The 24,648-nt window shown below is 40.7% G+C and overlaps 1 protein-coding gene across 5 annotated transcripts in view; it reads right to left on the reverse strand.

Annotated features, from left to right (window-relative positions):
- Positions 1-18,456, reverse strand: part of LOC114036452 (glutathione S-transferase A4-like) — a 34,200-nt gene extending 15,744 nt beyond the window's left edge. The window contains exons 1-3 of one of the 5 annotated variants that reach the window (XM_027852923.1): positions 18,431-18,456; positions 11,131-11,237; positions 8,514-8,565 (exon numbers count right to left, since the gene is read on the reverse strand). In XM_027852923.1, coding sequence (XP_027708724.1) covers positions 8,514-8,565; positions 11,131-11,217 — 139 coding nt within the window. In that variant the 5' untranslated portion in view covers positions 11,218-11,237; positions 18,431-18,456. Of the gene's footprint in view, positions 1-4,330; positions 4,417-8,513; positions 8,566-11,130; positions 11,238-11,576; positions 11,651-12,139; positions 12,193-12,410; positions 12,486-18,430 lie in introns of those variants that run through there. The other 4 variants (XM_027852922.1, XM_027852925.1, XM_027852924.1 and 1 more) reach the window with 4 other exon arrangements.
- Between the last annotated feature and the right edge of the window lie 6,192 nt (positions 18,457-24,648).

Consider the following 24,648-nt stretch of genomic DNA (forward strand, 5'->3'; position numbering starts at 1 on the left):
ATAAGAGCAATGAACTGCAGCACAGGAGGCTCTGTGTTGATTTGATTGATTGTACAGGTTTGGGATGTCCTATTGCTGAAAGCTGGTAATCTGACTGGCTTGGCAATAGCAGGGTCCAGCTACTGCCCCCGTTGACAGGACTTTCAAAGTAACTCAGCACTGAAGTCCTCATTGCACATACGGGTCTTTTGTTCAAATAATCTCCTAAACTGGGAAGACCGTAATCCTTTTACTGTAATCCTTGACATGCCCTGGCACAGTTGACCTAATTGCATTTATGGAAGGAAATCTGAGTGTAGTGTTGGTATAGTTATGGTCTGGACACATCAGGGTGTATCTATTTTAGTGAATGCATTTTTTTACAAATGAGGTTTGCCCATCTGGAGCATGTCACCATGCAACTCTGGCAACATAATTATAAGACAATGTAGAATTTCAGCTTATTTTCTGATGTCTGTGAGAAACAAACTGAGATCATGATTTTGCGATAAATAGATTGGAGACAAGCCAGGGTCTAGTCAAGCTTGGGTTTACAATTACTTTTTGTGTATAGAGTTTAATGAGATCATTGTTGGAAAGGATCTCAAAAGCCATTTAGTTCGACCCCCTCATTATACAGATAAAAAAACTGAGGCAGAGAGAGGTTAAATGGCTTTCCCAAGGCTGCTCAGATAGTCAGTAGCAGAGCTGGAATTTGGACCCAGTCCCATGCTTCTCCCTCCAGTGCTCATCTGCCGCAACATGCTGGTAGTCAACAAAGAGCACAGTGGATCTCTTCTTTTATTTTTCAGTCAATTATGTGACTGTAACAATGTGGTCTGACTACCTATCACCTTCGGTTACCTTTATAAAAGATGCTTTCAATATAGATTATTCCCATAAAAATTTCTTAATAAAAAATAAAACTGGGAAATGTGGTATAGTGGATAGAGAACTGGCCTCTGATTGAGGAAGACCTGGGTTCAAGTACTGCCTCTGACATATACTGGCTGCCTGAGCCGGGCAAATCGTTTAACCTCTCAGTGCCCAGCCCTGCCTCGCTAAAATCCAATTCACTTGCATGTCATGACATCACCTCCGTGATGGCATGGTCTTCATCGAAAATGAAGGACAAACAATGGCCCTAGGCAATTCATTAAAGCAACTAATTGCAAAATTGATGCCAATCTGCATTAGTAGAGGGGTTCCTCCATCAGGAGTTCACCATGTGTCAATGACATCATAGGTCCAGTCCCCCACAAAAATTAGGTCTGTGGCTCAAGTCACTCATTTTCTTGGTCACTTTTTGGGGGGAGGAGAGAATAACAATGAGGACTGAAATATTTTCTAATATTTCGGCATCCTCCTTTTTTCATTATCATCATCATCATCATCATCATCTTTGTCTCCCTAGCACTTTGGAGCATGTCTTGCATGTAGGAGACACTAAATACATTAGATAAAAAGCTCAAAAGTATTTCCCATCTAGCTGTACAGATGGGCAGTGACGTCCTCTGGCAAGGGCTGTAATCCAACCTTCTTTTAAACTAAGCCTTCCAAGAAGCAAAGTTACTGCAGCTGTTCTTTCTCAACAGCTGCAAAAAACTATAGCTAATTAGCCCACCAACTATACCATTCATCTCCCAGCAAAACTACTAACCAAGATCCCCAAGATAGAGGAACAGGAGGGAACCCCCAAGACTGAGGCTCTGTTTGCATGGTGGGCTTACATATCAAGTAGAAACTCACTTTTCACATTACATTATATTATATTATACATATTATATATATTTACATATCACACAAAGAAGGCAGCTAGGTAGCACAGTGGATAGAACATCAGGCCTGAAGTTAGAAGACCCAAGTTCAAATGCAGCTTCAGACACTTACTTGCTGTGTAACCCTGGGCAAATCACTTAATTCTGTCTCAGTTTCCTCATCCATAAAATGAGCTGGAGAAGAAAATGGCAAACCACTCCAGTATCTTTGCGAAGAAAATATCAAATGGCCCCACAATGAATGGACTGAACACAAATGAAAAACAAGTGAACAACAACATATCACACAAAGAAATAATACCAACTGTTAATGAGGAAACATAACTCTTAAGCTATTCTCAAGAATGACAAAAAACTATTTATACTGCCAAACTTCTCCCAGAGAACAGTCACCAGCCGGACAGGAACTGCTATCACTCATCTGGAGAAAGGAGAAAGCCGCGCCTGGCCAGGCTCCAATATGGAGACTCCTTCCCCAATCCAGGAACCCGCTGCCTGAAGTGTCCCACTAATAACACTTGACACTTACCACAATTGTTTTTTTTTTTTAACTTTTATTATTATTATTTTTGCTTAGGCAATTAGGGTTAAATGACTTGCCTAGAGTCACACAGCTAGTAAGTTTTATGTGTCTGAGGCCAGATTTGAACTCAGGTCCTCCTGACTCCAGGGCCAGTGCTCTATCCACTGCGCCACCTAGCTGCCCCTTTCTAACTTTTAAAAGCACTTTTATATGTATTATCTCACTTGATCTTCAAATCAACAATTTCCCTAACACTGGAGAGGCAGAATGGTATAGCGGGTAGGGGACTGGACTTGAAGCCAGAAAAATAAACCTGGGTTCAGATCCCACCAAAATTTACTTCTATGTGACCCTCGCATCCTTAGTCAACCTTACCATGCCTCAGTTTCTTCATCTGTAAACTGAGAGGTTAGACCCGATGTCCTCTCAGGTCCCTTCCAGCTCTAAGTTTTTAAAGAGAATAGGAACTAGACCTGCAGCTTCATAGGATTAGAGAACTCCCAGGAACTCTTCCTACTGATGCAGGTCAGTACTTTCTCTGCAATTTATGGTCTTATTTGGATTTGAACCTGGCTCTGAGGTCAGCTAGCTCTCTGTCCATTATGCCTTGCCTCTAGATCATTTAAAGCCCAGCTCAAATACAACTTCCTCCATGAAAACATCCCTGTTCACTCCTGTCAGCAACAACCTGGTCCTTTAGACCTCACACAGCACTTTGTTTTGTAATTGTCTTGTGCATTTATCATATAATCATAAGATTATCTTGTTTTGCATCTAGGCTTCTAGACTGTAAATCTTTTCAATGCACGTGCTCAATGCATGCCTGGTGTAGTACTTTGCATATGGCCGGCACTCATTAAACATTTGTTGGCTAAATAAATGAATGAAGTGAGTCAATGAATACTTAACTCCCTCTATGCTGAGCTTTTTTTTTTTTAAATAATTGGTCATTTCCCACTAGGATTCTCTGTGTTTGTTTCTTTTTTCCCCTTCCTTTTTCCTTTTGTATCATGCAGGTAAGAATTTATCTGAAACATTTGATGCAAATGTTTCATCACCTAAGCCTAGGCGATGTTGGAGGACTGGTCAGCATAGAAATGATCAGCATAGAAAAGTTCAGGATTGCATAGGGGGAAAAAAGGGATTGACAAAAATACATAACTGAAAAAATTCCTAATAAATCAATACGTCTGAATAATTTTAAAAGGATTACAGACCATCAACAACCACATGAATAGGTCTTCCAAATCACTAAGTAAGAGAATATCAAAACAACTTTGAGATTTCACCTCATGCCCACCAATTTGACAAGGATGATTAAGGATGGAAATAATGTGAACAGGCATATAAATGCACCATTGGTGAAGCCGTGAATCAGTCCAACCATTCTGGAGAGCAATTTGGAAATATGTGAGAAAAGTTACCAAATTGTTCATACCTTTGACCTGGTGAGCTAACTACTGAGCATCTACCACAAAGGAATCAAAGACAAAAAGGGACATCTAATATTCATAGTAGACCTTTTAATCTGGCAAGAAACTGGAAAGAAAGTAGGTACCTATCAGATTGGGTAAGGGCAGCTAGGTGGCACAGTAGATAGGGTGCCAAGCTTAGAATCAGAAACATTCATCTTCCTGAGTTCAAATCTGGCTCAGATACTTAAGTTTTGTGTGACCCTGGGCAAGTTGCTTAACCCTGGTTGCCTCAGTTTCCTTACTTATAAAATGAGTGAAGGCAATGACAAAGCACTCCAGTATCTCTGCCAAGAAACCCCCAAATGGGGTCACAAAGAGTTGGACACAACTGAAAAAAGAATGATCAGATGGTGAAAGGCTGAATAAATTGTGGCATATGAATGCAATAGAATATTACATAACAGAAAATGGTAAATATGAGAAGTTCGTAGAAATTTGAGTAGACTTGTGCAGAGATAAAAATTTTTAAAAAAGAAAATATGCAACAATACAACAATAGAAAAGAATGCTAAAAGACAACTGAACTCTAAGGCAACGACCAATCTTGACTCTAGAGGAAAGATGATAAAACGTACCTCTTTTGTAGTCCTGGAGTACTGGATTCTGGAATCAGAGGACCTAGTTTTAAATACTGTTTCTGTCGCTACCTGTGTGATCACAGACCCTCTTTGGACCTCAGCATTCTCAATTGCAAACAGAGGGATTGGATTAGATAAACTCTAAGGAAACTTCTGGCTCTAAATCTGTTATCCCAACCACAGGTAAGGAACCTGCAGCCTCCAGGCCAAATGCAGCCCTCTAGGTCCTCAAGTGCGCCCCTTTGACTGAATCCAAACTTCACAGAACAAATCCCCTTAATAAAAGGATTTATTCTGTAAAACCTGGACTCAGTCAAAAAGGCTGCACCCAAAGACCTAGAAGGCCACAAGTTCCCTACCCCTGTGACCTAAATTAAGGTAAGGAGCTATAGGAACAGAATATTGCCTACAGAGTAAGATGAAGTAACTATCAGCTGGTTTCGCTTGATTTTTTTCATTGGGTTCTACAGTGTGGCGGTGGGGGAGATTAGGAATGTTTGTGGTGTAAAAAACAAAAGATAATAAAAATTTTTTTTTTAAAACAAAGAACATTAGACAGATTCTGAAGACCAAAGTTTGAGTCTATCACTTATTAACTCTGTGTCCTTGTACAGGTTATTTAGCCTCTTTGGAGCCCCATTTCGTTATCTATAAAATGGGGAAAATAGAGAGGCAGCATGACATAGTGATTAGAGTGTTTGACTGAGATTCAAGAAAACCTGGGCTGCTATTCCTGTCTCAGATACTTGCAGCTGTGTGACCCTGAGGAAATTCACTTAATCTTGCTGAGCCGAAGTTTCCACATCTATAAAATGGGGATAACAGCACCTCCCTTATAGGACTGTTGTGAGAAACAAATAAGATAACATATATAAAACACTTCATTAACCTTAAAGTGCTATATAAATGCTATGTATTGTTTTTTCCTACCTCACAAAGTTGTAAAGATTAAATGAGATAACACAGGTAAATTTACAAAAGTAAACTTCTTTTATCTGGTGATACGTTGACAACTACTACTGTCAGAAAGGTGCATAATCAGCTTTTTTTTTTATTGTACTATGTTATGGAAATGCTTGTTTTATTCCATAAATTAAAAATAAAATAAATAATTTTTTAAAAAGAAAGTAGAGCCTTGGTGTACTCTGACTCTTGGAGTTAGGAATTTAAAAATCTCCATCTTTGCCTATCTGCTTTTGCTTTTCGGGTTTTACGTCTATCTCTTCTCCAAACTGCACTCACAATTGAATATAAAAACAGCCTTCACAATGAAGAGAACCACAGGTGTAATCAATAACATAGGATAACATACTCTAAGGAAGGAGAACGTGACACAGGCACTTCCTAAGGCTGGGTTCCCCCCCACCCCCCATGCTGAACAAAGTGCAAGTTGAGAGAATTACAAATAAAACTAGGACCACAGGGAGAATGCACAGTGGATCCTGCCTTTCTGCGTCAAAGTCCTCAGAGTATTTGAGCAGTAAATAAAATACAGGAAGAACGGATATTGCCAAAACAAAGGTAACTCCCTCAAAAGCCTAGATAATCAAACAGGGAAAAGACTGATGAAAATAGTCTTAGATCCCTATCAAAGACATCAGGATCAAAGGGCCAAAGACTAGGGATTGTTTCAAAAGTTAATAATTAAGGCATTCAAGAAGAAAGAGCTCACTTGGTTCAATAACCATGTAGCCTGTCTTGGGATTTTCTTTGATTGCTTATCCCCACCTCCAATTAGACAGCCAAGGGAAAAGCTGGCAAAACCTTCGGGAAAGGGGACCAATACAAGGAAGAGCCAAAGAGAAGTGGGATAGTGACCACTGGCCTTGCGTCTTGAACAAGCTCCCTTGTTTTAGACACTGCACTCTTGAGTGTGGCCAAAGAACCACTGATTTTGGAGAGAGCATCTTGTGGAAAAGAAAGGAAAACTATATTTAGATAATAGCTTTAAGATTTTCAAAGCACCTTAATATGATATCTCATTCGATCCTCACAATAATCCTGTAAGGTTGGTGCTATTATTGTGAGGAAATTGAGACTCGGAGGATAAGCAATTGATACCTACAGTCATAGAGATCTGACGAGGCAAGATGTGAACTCCAGTTTTCCCCACTCTGAGTCCAGTGCTCTACCCACTATACCACTGCCTTTTGGGGAACTGCACAAATAATTAGAAGCATAAGTATATAAAAGCATCCAGGCATTAGGTCCTATGATGGTCCCTTTCATATGTTATAGACAGACAGTTACCTGCCCCCCCCCAGGAGACCTGATACAGAAGTAGCATGGACCTGATGAAGATGAAACATGCATGTATGTGTATATATTCACACATATACACGTATGTAAATGTATGTATAAGTTATAAATATACACATGGAACTACAGAATGCTACCAGGACTACTTTGAGGAGATAGTATGTTACAGTGGAAAGAGCCCTGGTCTCCTTACAAGGTGCAAACAAGATGAAAGACAAGCTCCTTTGGTTTCTCCCTCTCTTAAGCCCCAGCAAGCAAAGTTCAAACTACGCCATCACACTGGAGAATTCTGGGAGAAGTTTTGGCCATCTGCAAAGTCTGGTATCTTTATGGCAATGTTCTCCAAACAACAGGCTTGCCTTGCTATTGCCATTGCACCCTAAGGGCCACTGGGTGTTTCCACATCTTTTGCAACTGAACTCTGCTACGTGATCTTTCTCCCAATTACAATGTGTGTCCTTGGGAGTAGGCACTGTCTTGCTCAGTTATTTGTATCTTCAGCCCCTGGCAGAGCGTTTGACAGGTAGTATGTGGTTAATGCATCATTTACCTCAACCCAGGCCTAGAAACTTAAAAAAAAAATTCACATTAGAGACATGAAGAGCAGCAGGAAGGAGAGAGAAAAGGAGAGGAAGAGTGAAAGGGAAAGAGAGAGGAAGACAGAGAAGGCTGGAAAGGCAGAGACAGAAACAGACGGAGAGACACAGAAAGATGGAGATTCCCTGATAAATTTTCATTTGAAAACAAAACAAATAGGAGCAAAAGAACTCCCCAGGTAGGGCTCATACTTGGATCTGTGACTGGAGATTTACATACATATTTGGAATTAATTGTTGTTCCTTTAAGATTTTCTGGGGTTTTTTCTTCCTTTTGAAAAGGAAAAGGTCTACTGTAATAGCGTAGTGCAGGCCTGCAAGTTGTAAATCAATCTCAGAATACTGAGAGAGGGAGGGAGGGAGAAGCGTTACATCTCCCAAGTTTTGAGTGAAGTTGCAAGTTAAGAGAGTGAGAAAGTACCATGTGACTCAAACCTAGAGACCTCAACCCTAATCCCAGACCATGAACCCATCATCCATTCCATAATATTTGGGTCAAGAATATCAAGTATCTCTCAGAGCACTCAGACAGCAACCAAACACAGGAAAAAAAAATTTGCATGAGTTAACTCTCCAAGTAATCATTTGGCCTCATCACCCTAGAGTTTATTCAAAGGATATACTCCAAGAAAATTTTCTCTGCCCCTTATAATATTCCATCTTCCACCTCCATGCCTGGAACACTCTCCTTCCTCATACTGATGAGAATGGTGGTGGGATAAGCCAGTTCCCAGGCTGACTTACCCTCAGGATCATTGTGCCTTCCCACCTCAGAATGAGCTGGGATGAAAGTCTCATAAAAGATAACCATTGATACCAGGTAGGAGTATAAAACCTGGGAGAACTGTGTTGCTGGTTAGCAGATTACATCCTTCCCCATCCCTGACCCTTGAACATCCTAACCTTAGAGTCAATGCTTTCTGCCAGGGCCTGGAGTCAGGAAGACCTGAGTTCCAATCTGACCTCAGACTATTACTAGCTGTGTGACTCTGGGCAAGTCACTTAACCTCTTTCTGCCTCAGTTTCCTCAACTGTTAAATGGGAATATTAAGAGCATCTACCTCCCAGGATTGTTGTGAGGATCAAAGGAGATAATTATAAAGTGCCTGGCCCATATTAAGTGCTACATAAATGTTAGCTGTTATAAGTAGCACTACAGCTTGCTGTGCTTAATCATTTATGTTTGTGAAGTGAAATATGTATATGTTTGCTTACAGCACACTGTCTTCTAAATATTTTAAGTGATTTGAGTTCTATGATAATATTCTCTAAAGAATTAGTTTCTATTTCAAGCAAAACATATCAGTAAAATAATTGAGGCTTACCCTCCTGTAACTTCAAATATTGTTCTCTTGTTTCCAAAAACACTTCTTCAAACTAAAAAAGAAAAAAAAAGATAAAAAAGAAATTATTTTGTTTCCAAAGTCCTAGATAAAGACATCCTTCTACAATATAAGGAAGAAAAAGTAGATTATAGTATTTAAAATGTAGTTTTGGAAACACAGAATCTCAAAGCTGGAAGGGATTTTTGATGTTATCTAGTCCAACCTATACCTGATGATACAGGCACTTTTATGACCTACCCTACAAACGGTCACTGCCTCTGGTTGATGACCTCCAGTGATGAGGACTCTACCTCCCAAAAGATCGAGGTTAAATTTATGCCACCTATGTGACCTTGGGTAAATCATTAAATTTCCCTGAACCTCAGTTTCCTCATTCCCAATAAGAGTTGGGCTAGATAGTTCAGGAGGTTTCTTCTAGCTTCTAAATCTATGATCCCAAATCACCTATCCCCCCTTGGGAGGTACGGCTAGATAGTTCATCTGAAAAAAATTTCCTGGAGTGAAATCTCAATGTAAGCCAACAATGTGATACGGTAGCCTCCCCTTTCCTCCCCGCCCCCCCCCCAAAAGCCAATGTGATCTGAGATCGCATTAAGAAAGGCACCTTACGCCTGACTCTCACCAAGCTACGTTGCAGCTAAACTGGCCTAGTGCTATTTTCTACGTACAATATTCTATCTTCCACCTCATACTATATCCACCTCTTAGAATCCCTGCCTTCCTTCATGGCTCAGCTCGCCTCTTGTGAGAATCTTTTCCTAATTCTTCCAGTTGTTAGCACTTTCCTCCCCTCCAAAATATTTTGTATACATTTTTAATTTGACTTATCTGCATGCATGTTGTTCCCCATCCGCCACCCCCAGTAGGAAATAAACTCCTTTGAGATCAAAATTTATTTTGGTTTTGACTTGGTATATTCAGTACCTAGCACAGTGCCTGGCTATCCCTAAGCACTTAATACATGTGAATTGAATCAAAATGAAATTAAATTACATCCAAAGTAAGAGGGATGACACAAACACAAGACAAGTAAATACAAAATATATAAAGAGTAAATTCAAAATAATTTCAGGGAAGTGGCAAAATTCTAAGGGGGGAGGGGGTGGGTAGGAGATAGGAAAGGATCAGAGAAAGCCTCTCAGAGTGCCTCATGTGAGTTGAGCCTTGAATGGAGCTTGGTATTTCATTTCCATAATTATTCATTCACTAGGCATTTCTTAAACTTATAACCCATCCAGATACTGTGCTAGGTCCCAGGCATATAAAGATAAAAATTAAATAATTCCTGTCCTCAGAGAGCTTATATCCTATAGATTGCTAACAATTATAATGGCAAATTAAAACTGATTTTATGTTACTAGATCCATCAGTTATTAGAATATCAGGGTTTTTTTTAAAAAAAGCAGAACTGGTTATTGAATTGAAAAAGAATACAGAATTTGAATGAAATGTCTTTGTGAACTCACATGGGTGAGTTTATGATCGTCAGTCTATATGAATGTTGGCAGGAAATTATCAAGCTGTTTTGGGACAAATAAAGGGAGTTAAAGAAAAGGAGGGCCACAGTCAACCACACTGAAAATCCCACCAAGGTGGAGACCTCACTGGGAGCATAGCTAACTCCCAAACTTTGTACTCAGGCACAATTTCATTAAATGGATTAAAAAAAAAATAGACTGAGAAATAATGAACTTTCATCCACAGAAGCTTGGCCAAAAAAAAAAAGCTCCCTCTGACTTCAAATAAAGACATAGGAAAATAAGCTATTTCATTAGTGGTTTCCATTGAAACCACAGCTTTAAGGAATGAATGACTAATAAGAAGATTTGATAAAATTGCTTATTTGTTTGAGGCCAGATGCCAAGTTGCTTCGATATCTACAATCATGCTTTGTTGCCCCATCTACACAATACTGTCAAGGCCTTCCTCTTCACCTCCCTACCATGTATGCTCACTAATGAAGGATAACACATATGGATAAACGGACACATTCATGGATGAAAACATAGGCATATGGCAGGGGGCATGAAGCGACAAATCTCTAAAAATTGTCATTCTGGGTCCATTGCCAATTTGCCCTCATCTCTTCCTTTCTCCAGGGTTTCTCTATGTACTTGGCAGATTCTCTTTCCATGATGAGTTGCTAATAAGACAGAGGGCAAGGTATGAGCTTATGTCTAGGGACATAAATGTTCAGGACATGTGACAGGCGTAGAAAGGTCTGACTGGAGCAGATGGATATCCCAAAGAGCTCTACCCTAATTTTCTCCATCTCTTTCTCCACAAAAGAGTTTTATTCCTTCACTTGCAAAAGAGGGGTCATTAGAAGCAGACAGATTGCAGGTGTACTCATGGAACCTGCAGGGCTTCTTTGTCATGGAATGTTGGTTGTTTAAAATGAAGTCCACAGGGCAGCAAGGTGGTGCAGTGGATAGAGCTCCAGCCTTGGAGTCAGGAGGACCTGAGTTCAAATCTGGCTTCAGATGCTCAATACTAGAGCTGTGGGAGGCTGGGTAAGTCACTTAACCCCAATTGCCTCACCAAAATAAAATAAAGTCCAAGTCCTTCATAGTACTTGTCCCTAGAAAGAACAAACCTCAACTCCAGCTGTCGCTAGGAGCCATCGAATGGACTCCATCCGACCTCTTCCATCAAAGTAGTAGAGTATAGGTTTCTCTGCCATGACTTCAGGTTATCAGTTGCCTGGGGAACAAAATAAAGAGAAAGATGTTTTTAAGACAAATTAGGAATTGCTTAGAGGATATTTTTCACCCAGACACTCATATTTACCACTGAGTTGCTAGAAACTCTTCCCTGCCTGCTCATTTTGTTGACTATGGTATTTAAATGGTTGTTACATAAACCCAATGTTGAATGTTGTGTCCATCAACCCAAACTGTTTGCAATTGTTACTAAGTTTGCAAAGAGATAGAGAGAAGGAGGATCCTATTTCTCAGAGGGAAAGATGACCATTTTCCACTCAGTGCAAGATGGAGGAGCAGGGAGAGGTCAAGAAAAAGGAGGGTCTGTTATTTTCATAACCTTTTAGAGTGAATATCAGTACAAGCAATACACTGGACAAGGACAGAAAATCACTCTTGGAAGCCAGAAAGCTCACACATTAGAAATAACATCCACTTTTAGCTTTAGAATATTCTAAGAATAAGTAGCTTCCCCCTCCCTCCCCCCTTCCCTTTGAGTGGCAGCTTGCCAGGGCAGCTTACAAAAGGAAGGGTGATAAAGTCATCCATTCACCACCAGTCAGAATTAGAGAACTTTGGAGAGGCAACAGCTTTATTGAGGCCATGCTATCTGCACTTAAAGCTGAAGGGTTTCTGGCTTTGCTCACACACTCTGCCTGATGGTTACGAAACGATTCATTTTTCTTAACTAACTGCTCCACATCCTCTAACCACAAAAATCAAGTTTTATAGTGTTATAGGAAAATTGAATGAGTTTATGCACAAAAATCCATGAATAGCAAACTTCACCCAAATCCTTTAACTGAATATTTGAAAGGAGTAAGTAAGGAGTGAGACAGAGAGGAAGAAAGAAAAGTGATGCCTTCTATAGTCATATTTTTCTACTCTAGAACCTAACCTTACCTTTCCTTATCTGAAAAAGAGAAGGTCTCAGGTCTTTAATGAGATACTTTTTTTTTTTTTTTTGCCCTTTTCCTTTCTTTTAAATTTGATCTCTGCTCCCAGGGTGGAAGCGGTTCTGTCTCAGGCTTCTTGTTCCATTGGCTATAGGCCCTGGCTGTTTAACTGGTGTGGTGCTGATGTTACCCCGAGGCCCACTGTGGATGCTCTTCTCTAGTGTTGTGTTGAGGGAGTGACTAGAGCTCCTGGAGGCTGTAGCGGCCTGGCAACTTACCTGGTGCTGAGCTGAAGTCTTAGTAGGGGGTGTCTGGAGTGTGCTGAGGCCCTGTGGGGTTTATCTGAGTTTTCCCGAGGCTACAGTGAAACACGTGGAGGTCTGGGTTACTTTCTCTACAAGCTGGAGTGTGCTTGTTTGCTCTGGGCTGTGCTGACGCATTTGAAGGTCTGCCTGTTTGCTCTGGACTGTGTTGAAAAGCCCAAGTTGGTCTAGGCTGCTTTCTCTATCAAGGTCAAGGGTGTATTTGCCCTGGGCTACACTGAAAAGCACCTGGAGGTCTGCCTGTTTGCCCTGGGCTACACTGAAACACGTGGAGGTCTGGGTTACTTTATCTACAAAGCTGGAGAGTGCCTGTTTGCCCTGGGCTACACTGAAAAGCAGGCGGAGGTCAGCCTGCCTGCCCTGGGCTACACTGAAAAGCTGGTGGAGGTCAGCCTGCCTGCCCTGGGCTACACTGAAAAGCAGGTGGAGGTCAGCCTGTCTGCCCTGGGCTACACTGAAAAGCAGGTGGAGGTCAGCCTGTTTGCCTTGGTCTGTGCTGAAGCCCGTAGATGTCTGGGCTACTTTCTCTACAAAGCTGGAGGTCTGCCTGTTTGCCCTAGGGCTACACTGAAGCCCTCCTTTCATACCAGAAAAGAAGTCTGAATTATTATGGTATTAAAGATAAAAATAAGTTGATATTATACAATACTATGCATACATTTTATGCATTTCTGAGTTTCTAAACTTTTTCTGTGTCATCTGCTGGCCTTTGCATATCTTCTTCAGCTTCTGCAAAACTCCCCCAAAATTTCCATTTAATTTCTTATGCCAACCCGAGATATATTGAAACCTCGATGGGGAAAGGATAACTGCTTAAAAACCGTGAAACTCAATTATTCTCACTGTGAGAACAGAACAGTGCCACAAAACCGCAGGTGCAGCAGAAGCAGGCATGGTACCAGTGGGAAACATATCAGGAAGGAAACCAGAGGAGCATCGAGGGCTGCCTAGATTATCAGAAAACAGCAAAGTCATTGGGAGTTCTGACTCTCCCTCAGCTAAATTGAACAGTCCTACCTTTTCAAATGTGGCTTTGTGACCCACGCTTTTTGATCATTGTCAGGTGTGCCTTCCTTTAAGTAAATCTTCTGAGCCACACCCTCCCAACCCCCAAGTTGAGAGTAAGCTCTTCAGGGCTTGTATACCTGAGAATGTTTTTAGAATAGAGCAGTTTTACCTGAAACCTGATGTGTTGAGCTCGCAGAGAACATACCATTGAAAACTCTAGTCACACACTGCCTAATATGAGTCAGCTGGAAAACAATGAGGGTGGCTCGCTTGGGCTTGGATAGTTAGGGTGGGGCGTTCTGGGCAGAGGAGAGTGAGGACAGATGCCTGAACAATGCAACATGATGAAAAGATGCTAGATTGAGTCAGGAAGGCCAGGTTCAACTCCCCACTCCTCCGCTTTCTAGCCATGTAATCGAGTCTGCAATTTCTCTGCACCTCTTAAAAACCAGCTAGCATGATCTACTTCACCCAGTTATACAGAGAAAATGTCTTACATACTCTGAAGCAGGGGTGGGGAACCTGCAGCCTGAGGCCACATCAGGCCCTGTAGGCCTTCAAGTGTGGCCCTTTGACTGAATCCAAACTTCACAGAACAAATCCCCTGAGTAAAAGGATTTGTTCTGTAAAACAGGGACAAAAACTAGGTCAAAAGGCCACACCCAAGCACCTAGAAGGCCCGTGTAGCCTCAAGGCCAAAGGTTCCCCACCCCTGCTCTAAAGTGTCACATACATTGAAACCATTATAAGAAGAACAGAGATGACAATAGCATTTGTTTTTTGTTAGAGATGAACAAACTGGGTATCTAGGCAAAAGATGTCCATCTGGTGACCTCCCTCCAGGAGGTGACAGATGTTCACAATCAAAGAAGATGATGCAATCAAGTCAGGAGCAGTGTCTTTGTACAAGAGTCATAATGGACAGTTGTGTGAAACTTATCTGCCTCTGGTAACACAGTCGGGGCCAGGAACAAGCTGTAGCCCTGGTTACTGGGGCCAGATTGGTCCCTTTATTAATATATTAATTAAATATTTAACAAGTAATAAATATTAACTTAATAATTCATAACAATTAATATATTAATTTAGTGTATTTTGTATTATTTATTATTGATAATAGCATTTATTGTTGTATTTATTTTATTTGTTGTTAATTTATAAATTATATTATTTTCCTAATATCGAGCCTTCCTTACATCCCTGGTAAAACTCCGACTTGATCATAGTGAATGATTTTGGGGGGGATATAATATGTAGTCTTTTTGTTCAGAGTTTTAAAATTTTTGAATCAATATTCATTAATGATATTTATTTTTTTGTTCCTTTATGATTCCTTGGTTTAGGACTATATTTGTCTGGTAAATAGTAAGTGCTTAATTAAAGCTTTTTCATTCATTCACTCATTTTTATTTATTTCTTTTTTAAGACTAGGTCTACGCATCTCATTCAGGCTGGAAGTATGGCTGCTATTCATGGGCTCAATCTCACTGTCCATCAGCATGGGTGATTTGATCTGCTCTGTTTCTTACCTATGTCAATTCACCCCTCCTTAGGCAATGTGGTGGCCCCCTGCTCTCAAGAGGTCACCATGCTGATGACAGACTTAGCTCAGTTTGGCATAGCCCACTGTAGCTCAGATAATATTTGCGAAATGCTTAGCACAGGAGGTGCTTAATAAATGTTCCTTCTCTTCATCTTTCCGTCCTTCCCTCCTTCCCTTTAAAATTCGATAGATCCTCCAGCCTGAGCCTCCCCTGTATCTGAAGTGGCAGTTGTGTACCACCACACGTAGCTATTCATTTATTCGTACATAACAAGAGGCTATATCTATATATCACACTGTGGTGTAAGGGTAAGCTCCATAAATGGCTTCTGGATCATTAAAGAACTGAATAAAGGAAGATCCATACTCATGCGGTTTAGGGTTCAAGGGTGCTGGGACCCCAAAATCACAACACGCAAGTCCTGCCCGAAAGAATTCGACCCAAGCCTTCTTTCCACCTGTTACCAAGTTACCAAGCTGTTACCAAGTGCCTAGTACGGTGATTAGCACTGGGGATTACAAATAAAAAGCAAAACCTGTCCCTGCCCTCAGGGAGCTTAGATTCTAATAGTTACTTTCCATGCATTGCTGTTCTCTGAGTAGTGAAACCTGGAAGAGTCCTTTACTTCAGAATGGTCACACAGCTGCATTTGACTCGTTCTCCCTTCTAAACATGGTGCCCAGTAATCTATTGCAGCCTAGAGAATCCCAAGCAGTCTGCAGGACTTGTTCAGTGATGCCCTCTCCACAGTAGAATGGTATTTACTGTATTGAACAGGATTTTGTGTGTGATGGGGTTGGGATCTGGGCCCCTAAAGCCAAATTTCTGGCCATAATCCCATCAACTGGCCTTTCATTGTGGCTACACTCAATCTCCCCTTCATTGTCTTACCTCTCGATGGTCCGCCATTATCCACCCTTAATCCTAGCTAGGCTCTATTCTCTCCTGGCCAGTAACAGCTTGCTAAACGTTTCTTGAATAAATGCTTGTTGATAAAGTCTTTTTACTGTGGTTATTCAGACGTAACCCTAAAGAAATCAACCTAGACCTTCTTTCTGGTCAAGAGAGAAGTATGTCAGATCTAGCAAAACCACTAGAGTAGGACATCTTCTGCACAGATACGTTATCAGGATAGCCCAGGCTCTTGGGCAAGCTCTGAAGCAGAGATCACATCCACACCCTGAATATATAATTAATAGAAAAAGCTGTCATTATTTTCAGTTGATAATAGTTGTTCTAGTAGGATAAGAGAAAGTTGAACCCTATCTGTCATATGCTACTAAAACACTCCAGGAGTGGAAGGGGCCAAAGAGGGAAAATCAACAGTTTGGGACAGTCCCAGAGAGCTTTCACATGTAAAAAATGGGAAACTTGTCTACTTGGGGACATGAATGACTGAAGGCATTGACTTGTCACTTTAAAAGTATAAAAAGTCCTGATAGCCTCATCAAGCTCTTAACTACAACCAGGAGGAGGGTGAAAACACTTTCATCTTTGAGGTCCTGAGGAAAATGGTGATTAAAGGAACAATTTCCTTAGAGTATGTGAACCACAGAACCATACCAAACTTGCCCAAATGTACAGAGGGGCCTTTGATGCTAAACAGCCACCGTGGCTGCCTGAAAAGCAAGACTGGACTCCTTACTCTTGACTTGTACTTGATGTCATAAATACATTGCTATCTGGTTACAGAGGGATTTTTTTTTTTTTGGCAATTGGGGAATTTTTAGAATCCATTGGGATTAAAAGAAATTGAAGTGTGAGTATAAAATAATGAGACTGACCCTGAAGGAAAATTCCACAAATAGGAATTCCAAAAGCAACGGAGATCATTGTTGAAACCAGGGTATAGTTTCCCAATCTGATGACTGGGGTTAAGTGACTCACCCAGGGTCACACAGCTAGTACGTGTCAAATGTTTGGTCTGAGGGCAGATTTGAACTCAGGTCCATCCTGACTTCAGGGCTAGTGCTCTATCCACTGCACCACCTAGTTGCCCCTGGTTGCAGAGGGATTTTTAAGTGTTTCTTCTGTGACACATGTCTTGTTTCAAATTGTCTCAGCTCCAACACCACTTTATTAGGCTTTTCCTGATTCCCCTAGCTGTTAGGGCCCACCCACCGAAAACTTACCTTCTATTAATTCTGTATATCTCATATATGTACAGATATTCTGCCTGATAGAAAGTAAGTTCCTTGGTAGCAAAAGTTGCTTAATTTTTATCTTTGTTATTTCCAATGGCCAATTGATTGCCTCAAATTATAAGTCCCAGGGGCAGGGCCCAGCAAATCCCCTTTTTATGTGATGTGATCCACCAATTCTATATCATCTTCCTCTGATACTTCATTGTGACATGGAGGTTGTCCTGGGCTTTCCAAGACATTTGAGGAGCACAAGTTCTGATGCCTCTTATTTGGAGTCAGACATGCAAGATTTACATTGGATCTTTTCCATGGCTCATCCCAACTAAGTCCAATGTATCATTACCAGGTTGGCCCAGGGGGATGAATTTTTCAACCACAGAAACTTTCCAAAATCATTCACCAAGTCTTGGAGGGGCTGCTACCTACATTTATGAAGAGAGTTTCCATGTGGAAGGAAAACACAGCTCCCAGAACGATTGGTATAAAGTATGATAATGAATTCTGACACTTTAAGACAGACCAGAACTTGAACAAATGAATATTGTCTGCCTCAAAGTCATCAGATTAGGAGGCTACACCCTTGTTTCAACAATGATCTCATTGCTTATGGAATTCCTATTTGTGGAATTTTCCTTCAGGGTCAGTCTCATTATTTTATACTCACACTTCAATTTCTTTTAATTGCAAATGGATTCTAAAAATGTTGGGTTTATATAAGTGGGCTTGAAGGGTTTTTTAACTTATTAAGAAAAGAAAAGAGTTAGCCTTTTAGTCTTATCTAACTCACTGCAGTTTTTATTACAATTTGTAATCTCCCCAGGCTTCCTGGGAGAGGCAAACTCTGAGAACAGAACCTTTCCTCCAAATACTCATAATTTTATTATGTCATCCCCCTCCACCCCAACAAATTGCCCATCCACCACACTTAAACCAGTTATACAACTTTAAAATAATCTCAAATTGTGGATTTGGATTAAACTCACCCAAAGAAAACACAGAATAGACCTGTTTACATAAAACAATTTGTATTGTGCTTCTTATCTACATCCCAATACTATCTTTGAAACAAATGAATAAACATCTATCTGGGTAGGGGGGTTTTCCCCTATAGATAAGCATAGAAACAGTCCATTAGCATTTTGGCATGAAGTCTAGAAACATGAAATTAATCCCCCAAATAGCTCATTTGCTGAATTAAGTTGTAAAGATGCATTTTAAAAAAAAATCTACTCCTGTTGACCAAACCTTAAAATACTTCTATGAAAATATCACTACTAACCTTCCATTCCTGAGCAGTCTCTCTGCTGTTCTTAACTGAATGAGAGCTTGGGACTTGTAGCTATATATTAGAAGCCCCACCCCCACCCCCCAGCCCCCCCCAAGGATAAAGTACAGTGTAACTCAGCAACAGCGTGTACCAGAGCCCCTTTCCAGTCGCATGCCTGAGATGTGCTGTTGGCTGTGTGTTCTGACTGTGTGTTCTGACTGTATTTAGTTGGAGTAGAAAAAATCCTGGCTCTGTATACAGTCAGAGAACTTGGGTTCAAATTCCAGACTTTTATTACCTGGGTGACCTTGAGCAAATTACTTAACCTTCATGGGTCTCGGTTTCTTCATCTGTAAAAGGAAAGGCTCAGATTAGATGATCTTTGCTTATATGAACTGATGCAAAGTAAAGTGAGCAGAACCAGGAGAACATTGTACACAATGTTCTTATAGCCCTAGGTTGATGACTGGATGTAAAGTAGAATATAACAACAATCATCATCTCACATTTATATAGTACTTTAAGGAAGGAAACAAACATTTATTTAAATGTCTACTATGTGCCAGGCACCATGATCAGCACTTTATAGATATTTTGATCCTCACAACAAACAACCCTGGGAGGCAGATGTTATTACTGTCTTCATTTTACGGTTAAGGAAACTGAGGCACACTGAGGTTGAGTGACTTGTCTGGGATAACACAGATAGAAAATGTCTGAGGCTGGATTTGAATTCAGGTCTGCCTGACTCCAGGTCCATCATTCCATTTACTCTTTGCCAAATACTTTCCGCCCTACCACAATGAGGTAGGTAGTATAAGTGTATTCTTGTTTTACAGAGAAGAAACTGAGACTCTCAGTCATTTGGTTAGGATCATATATTTATCATGACAAATATATTTATATAACAAAGCTGGAACTTAAAACAAGGTCTTCTACCTTCAAGACAAGTGTTCTTTTCACATGACCGCCAAAGGGAACACATTGCTGCTGGTTTGGCCACAAAAGTGGTATAAGGGAAATATGGCAGCATATGGGAGCCACAAACTGGTAGCATAACGGAATGCATCTTCAATATGATGTTATGAAACTTGCATTTCAGTCCTAGGCCTGCCCTTTCCCTTGCTGGATGGTACTTCACCCTGCTGGGCCTCAGTTTCCTTAACTGTAAGACAGGTTTTGTTTTGTTTTTTTAAACAAACCTGTGGTTTCATTGCAATGGGAACTCCCAGTAAGGAAACTCCTCTTACTAATTCATATCAGCACCTGCTCTTCAACTTACAGTCTCAGAAAATTACCTAGAGTAATGAGGGATTATTATTCAGCACTCCCCGCCAACCTCCCAACAATCTGTATATGTGGCAGACTTTAACCCTGGCTTTCCTGACACCAAGGCTAATTCTCTATCTCCACCACAGTGCCCCTTTGGAATCATAAACTGTTATCTAACTATATGCTGTTACTGTGAATTTATAGAAAACAGAATCCTGTTGGATTATGGTATTGACAGGAATGAGGATGATTTATATTATACCCCTAATCTAATCTAATCTAATCTAAACCCTAATAGGGTCTGACCCTCTATGGAAATTTGGTTCTCATGATAGGGGTGACATGAGTAAACAAAATCCACAAGTACTTCAAAACTTTCTCCTAATGTAATGGTTCCCACAGCCTCTCCCTTTGAAGGCTTTACTAAGCCTGTTCACGTGAGGCCAAATGGGCTGAATGGAATTTCGTTTCCTCTTCCTGCCCTTGTTCCATCTGGTATATAATAAGCCAAAAATGGTCAAAAGTGGGAAAGAAAAAAGAAGAGACAGAAAGGAGTGCCTATTACCTTCCCATAGGATAATAGGCCCAGTGCCATGGAAAGACCCCTACTAGGCTACTTTCCACCTTGTAATTTTTTTTTTTAGTAAGATGCAACATTTATTAAGCACCTTTAGTGTGAAAGGCATGGTATTGGCACCAATAAAGATCAACACAGAGAAACATTCTGCCCTTGAGAGGGCTTAAAGCCTAATATGGGTTTATGTAATAATAAAAAAAAAGATATAAAATAAAGAAACAATGACCTCCATTCTTTGCTGTTCCAAGTCTTGACCAGCTGTCATTCCCACCCACCCCAACACATAATTAATGTCAGTTTTCAATTAACAGGCCATCTCTTTAATGATCAGATATTTCAATCATTATCAGTTAGTTCTCCATAGAGGATTAACTCAACCCAAATAGATACGGGAAGTCACTAGATTAATACTTTGAAAACAAGGTACAAAAGAGTTTTCAATTAATAGGCTATCATTTTAATGACCAGGCAATTCAATCATTATTAATTCTCCACAAAGAACCCTAACAACCCAAATAGATATGGGAAACAATTTCATTAATATTTTGAAAACATGGCAATCCCTGAAGGTGATGAATTAATTACTTTTGATTTGCTGAAAGCCTATAAAATAGCGGCTAGCCATCCCTATCTTTATCACTTTGTATCCCTAATTTCCCCACTCCCAATTTGCCTGGGAATCCTGACTACTAGTAACTATTTTTGCCATAGTACTAATAACCAAGGACCCCAGGACCCCCGGAAATGTCCAGCTGGGCTTTTTCTCCATGACACATAAATTGCATTAAGCAGATGATTAAAGTTACAACACTCAGCCACATCCTCAAGAACTTTTCCTACGTGGGAAAAGCTTCACATAGTATGAGACTTGGTTTTACTCAAGCCTCTTCCTTTCCAAGACAGGAAACACAAAACCAAGAAATGGAATAGAATGTCTTTTTTCCTTTTAACATGAAAACAATGAAACTCAGAACTACCCTTGGCCCTTTCTCTTATGTCCTTCAATTATAGCTGGGACAGGACTCTCAGTCATAGCTACTTACACCTCTTATTCCTCTTAATGGCAAGCATCCTCTTAGACCTGCAGTTGGGTTCCACACATTCAAGCCTCAGTACAATCTTTTTTTGTGGTCTTTGCCTTTTTCTGGAAAATTGGTTTATTTGACTCCCATAGCCACTCTGCTTCCAATCATATCGCCTCTTCCCCTGGTGGTACGGGGAATCCTTACCTTTCTTGTACTGCGTCATTTTGTGAGTTTGGGGCTTGCTGCACTTTTTGCAGAAAGTTCTTCGGGATTTAGGACGTTCACAGAAGGGCAACGCTGCTTTTCCAGCTGGGCTTCTCTGATGTCCATGCCCCTGGGATCACAAGTCACTGTAGTTCCCTGGGCTTCCTCCCTCAGTTTCCTTTTCTGTCAAATCAGGGAGTTGGGCTCTAACTGTAAGGTCACTTCTAGCTCTGAATCCAAGGATCTTAATCTGTATATAAATGGATCTACTCTAATACGGTTGACTTTTTCTGATTGTGAAGAGGATTCTTTTTTTTTTTTTTCAAATAGAGATCTCAGTCTCAGAAACTGAGACCTTCACAGTGTAACACTGAGGGGAAAGTGTGCTATTAAATGCTTACCAAAAAGGTGGGGGTGGGGTGAAATGTATCACAGACAGATGTTTAAGCCAAGTCTGCATTATTTACATTTTCTCCATCATTTTTTTTTTAATTTTTAAAAAAAATTTTTTTTAGGCAGTTGGGGTTAAGTGACTTGCCCAGGGTCACACAGCTAGTAAGTGTGTCAAGTGTTTGGTCTGAGGCCAGATTTGAACTCAGGTCCCCCTGACTCCAGGGCCGGTGCTCTATCCACTGGGCCACCTACCTGCCCCCATCATTTTCTTAAGTCTAGACAATTAACAAAACACTAAATCAAGCCATGACTTGTAGCATTTACTGATTTCAAAGGTACAGTTGCTCATACTGACAAGTTAGCAATGGAGAGCTAAGCAGGTAGCAGCTAGCTTAAATACACCACTGCCTGGGAGTAATGCTCAACTCTCAGGACAGGATCCCCAGAGGACAGTTAACACCAGGACCAAAGTAGGTACTCCATTGTTGTTGTCCCTAAGACTAAAGCTCACAAGTGCCCACCAATGGGAGGTGGTGTGGTATGGTGGAAAGAACTCTGCCTTTGGAGTCAGAGGACCTAACCTCAAATACTTCCTCTGTCTGAGTTTGGGCAAGTCACTCAAACCTCTTGGGGCTTCTCTTTCCTCATCTGTAAAATCAGGAGACCAGAACTAGATAGCTTCCAAAGTCCCTTCACATCTTAGATGCACTGATCTTCAAATGGCTGCCTGGGACTGACTTCTTATGTTGAATCAGAGGGATGAAGAGTGGAAAAGGCCCTACTAAGGATCTTCTGTTGACAATTGTCTGACTGTTCTGTCTAGTAGCTATGACTGAGAGTCCTGTCCCAGCTATAAACTGGTTGTTTATGACCTTGGTTAAGTCAATTTATCTCTTTGGGTCTCAGTTTCTTGATCTATCAAATAGGGATAATACTGCTTATACTTCCTGAATCACAGGGTTCTTGTCATGACAGATTACAGAAATTTGAGCCGGTTATTACTATTAGGTTAAACATTAAGGTCTGAGGCATCCAGGGACACTGATAGGAAAAGATAGTGGGTGTGGTATCCCTCCTTTGTTAAGTTTTAGTTTGCATAAATATTTTCATGGCATGGAAACCATTTCTGGAGCCCAATTATTGTAAAATTTATGCATACTACCCTGTCCTAAGCACATGAGCATCGAAGGGAGGGAAAGCTTTTCTATGGGCATTCCTTGCCCAGAATGCTTTTGTATTATCACTATTCTGTGGTTTCCTAAAATGGTATCTGGTTGTCTATTTAAGAGTTGATATTATATCTTCTAAGTCCTGATATTTTGCAGAGCTGAGCCAGGATGAGATATTCCCGCTCTCTAGACAAAGTTTGCAAATTGTACCTCCTAGGTCTCTCTCTCTCTATATATATATAAATATTATCTTCCCTGCTTCTCCACTAGATTGTAAACTTCTTGAGGGCAGGAATTGACTCACTTTTGTCTGTATATGCTCTGTCCCTAATAGAGAGTCTAGTACAAAGTAGGTACCTAATAAATGCTTGTTGATTAATTGAATGTTACTTTATTGTTCAGTTGTTTCCAATTCTTTGTAAGCCCATTAGGGATTTTCTTGCCAAAGATACTGGAGGGGTTTGCCACCTCCTTCTCCAGCTCATTTTACAGATGAGGAAACTGAGGCAAACAGAGTGAAGTGACTTGGCCAAGGTCACAAAGCTAGTAAGTGTCTGAGGCCACATTTGAACTCAGGTCTTCCTGACTCCAGGGCCAGCGCTCTATCCACTGTGCCACCTATCTAATTGTTACTAGCCACTGTGAAATTTCACTGTAAGACATGTGACAACATCATAAAATAATGACCCATGTGCCACTGAAAACAGAATTTGGGGTACTAAAATGTGCACATTTCAGAAAATAATAAAATTCATTAGAATTTCTCCCTACTTCATATTGGGCCTTTCTTTTAAAAATTGTTAAAAAAAATACAACATAGTGTCGACTATGTCCCAGACACTGTGCTAAGCACATCTACAAATACCTCATTTGATCCTCACAAGATGGCATCTGAAACCTTATGCAGCTCTACCTGGGATCCTATAGAGTTCATCTATGTCCAGGAAGCAGACTATACTGCAAAATCACCTCTTCTCATGAATCTCAGTTATTCCATTTGCAAGGACAAAAGACAGAAATTGAGGTTTGTGGTGGAGTAGTGCTCTGTCATGAGGTATTGTGGCTTTAGTCAGAAGTAGCATCAGGGCAGAAGTGGAATGCTGTAGAAGAAGCACGAACTAGACAAAGGGGACAAAGTACATTGTTGGTGCTATTGCAGCAGAAAGGACACTGACTTGAACTGGGAAACTCCAGATTTCCCAGGAAGTCAGGGCAGACAGAAGCCTCTCCAGAACTCTTCTGATATTATATAATTTGACGCAGAGTTCAGTCTTAAGTTTTTGGAGGTCTGGGTTTGTTTTTTTTCTCTCTCTAAAAGAAAAAGTCTAGGAGGAAAGATAAGAAGGAAGGTCAGAACTCAGCACAGCTCTGATCGTGTCATTTCCTCTAGTCCAGAGGTGGGGAACTTGTGGCCGCAGTTTCCCCACTCCTGCAGTCTAGTCAAACACCTTAAGATGCTCCCCTTTATCTACCACAGTGGTATCAAATTGAAATTAAGGGGGCACTGTACATGAGGATCTCTGCTGGACGCACATTTACTTATTTTGTTAAACATTTCCTAATCACAGCATAATCTGGTTCTGACTGTAC

The sequence above is a fragment of the Vombatus ursinus genome, unplaced genomic scaffold, assembly GCF_900497805.2.
Source record: "Vombatus ursinus unplaced genomic scaffold, bare-nosed wombat genome assembly UNPS02009835.1, whole genome shotgun sequence".
NCBI lineage: Eukaryota > Metazoa > Chordata > Mammalia > Diprotodontia > Vombatidae > Vombatus > Vombatus ursinus.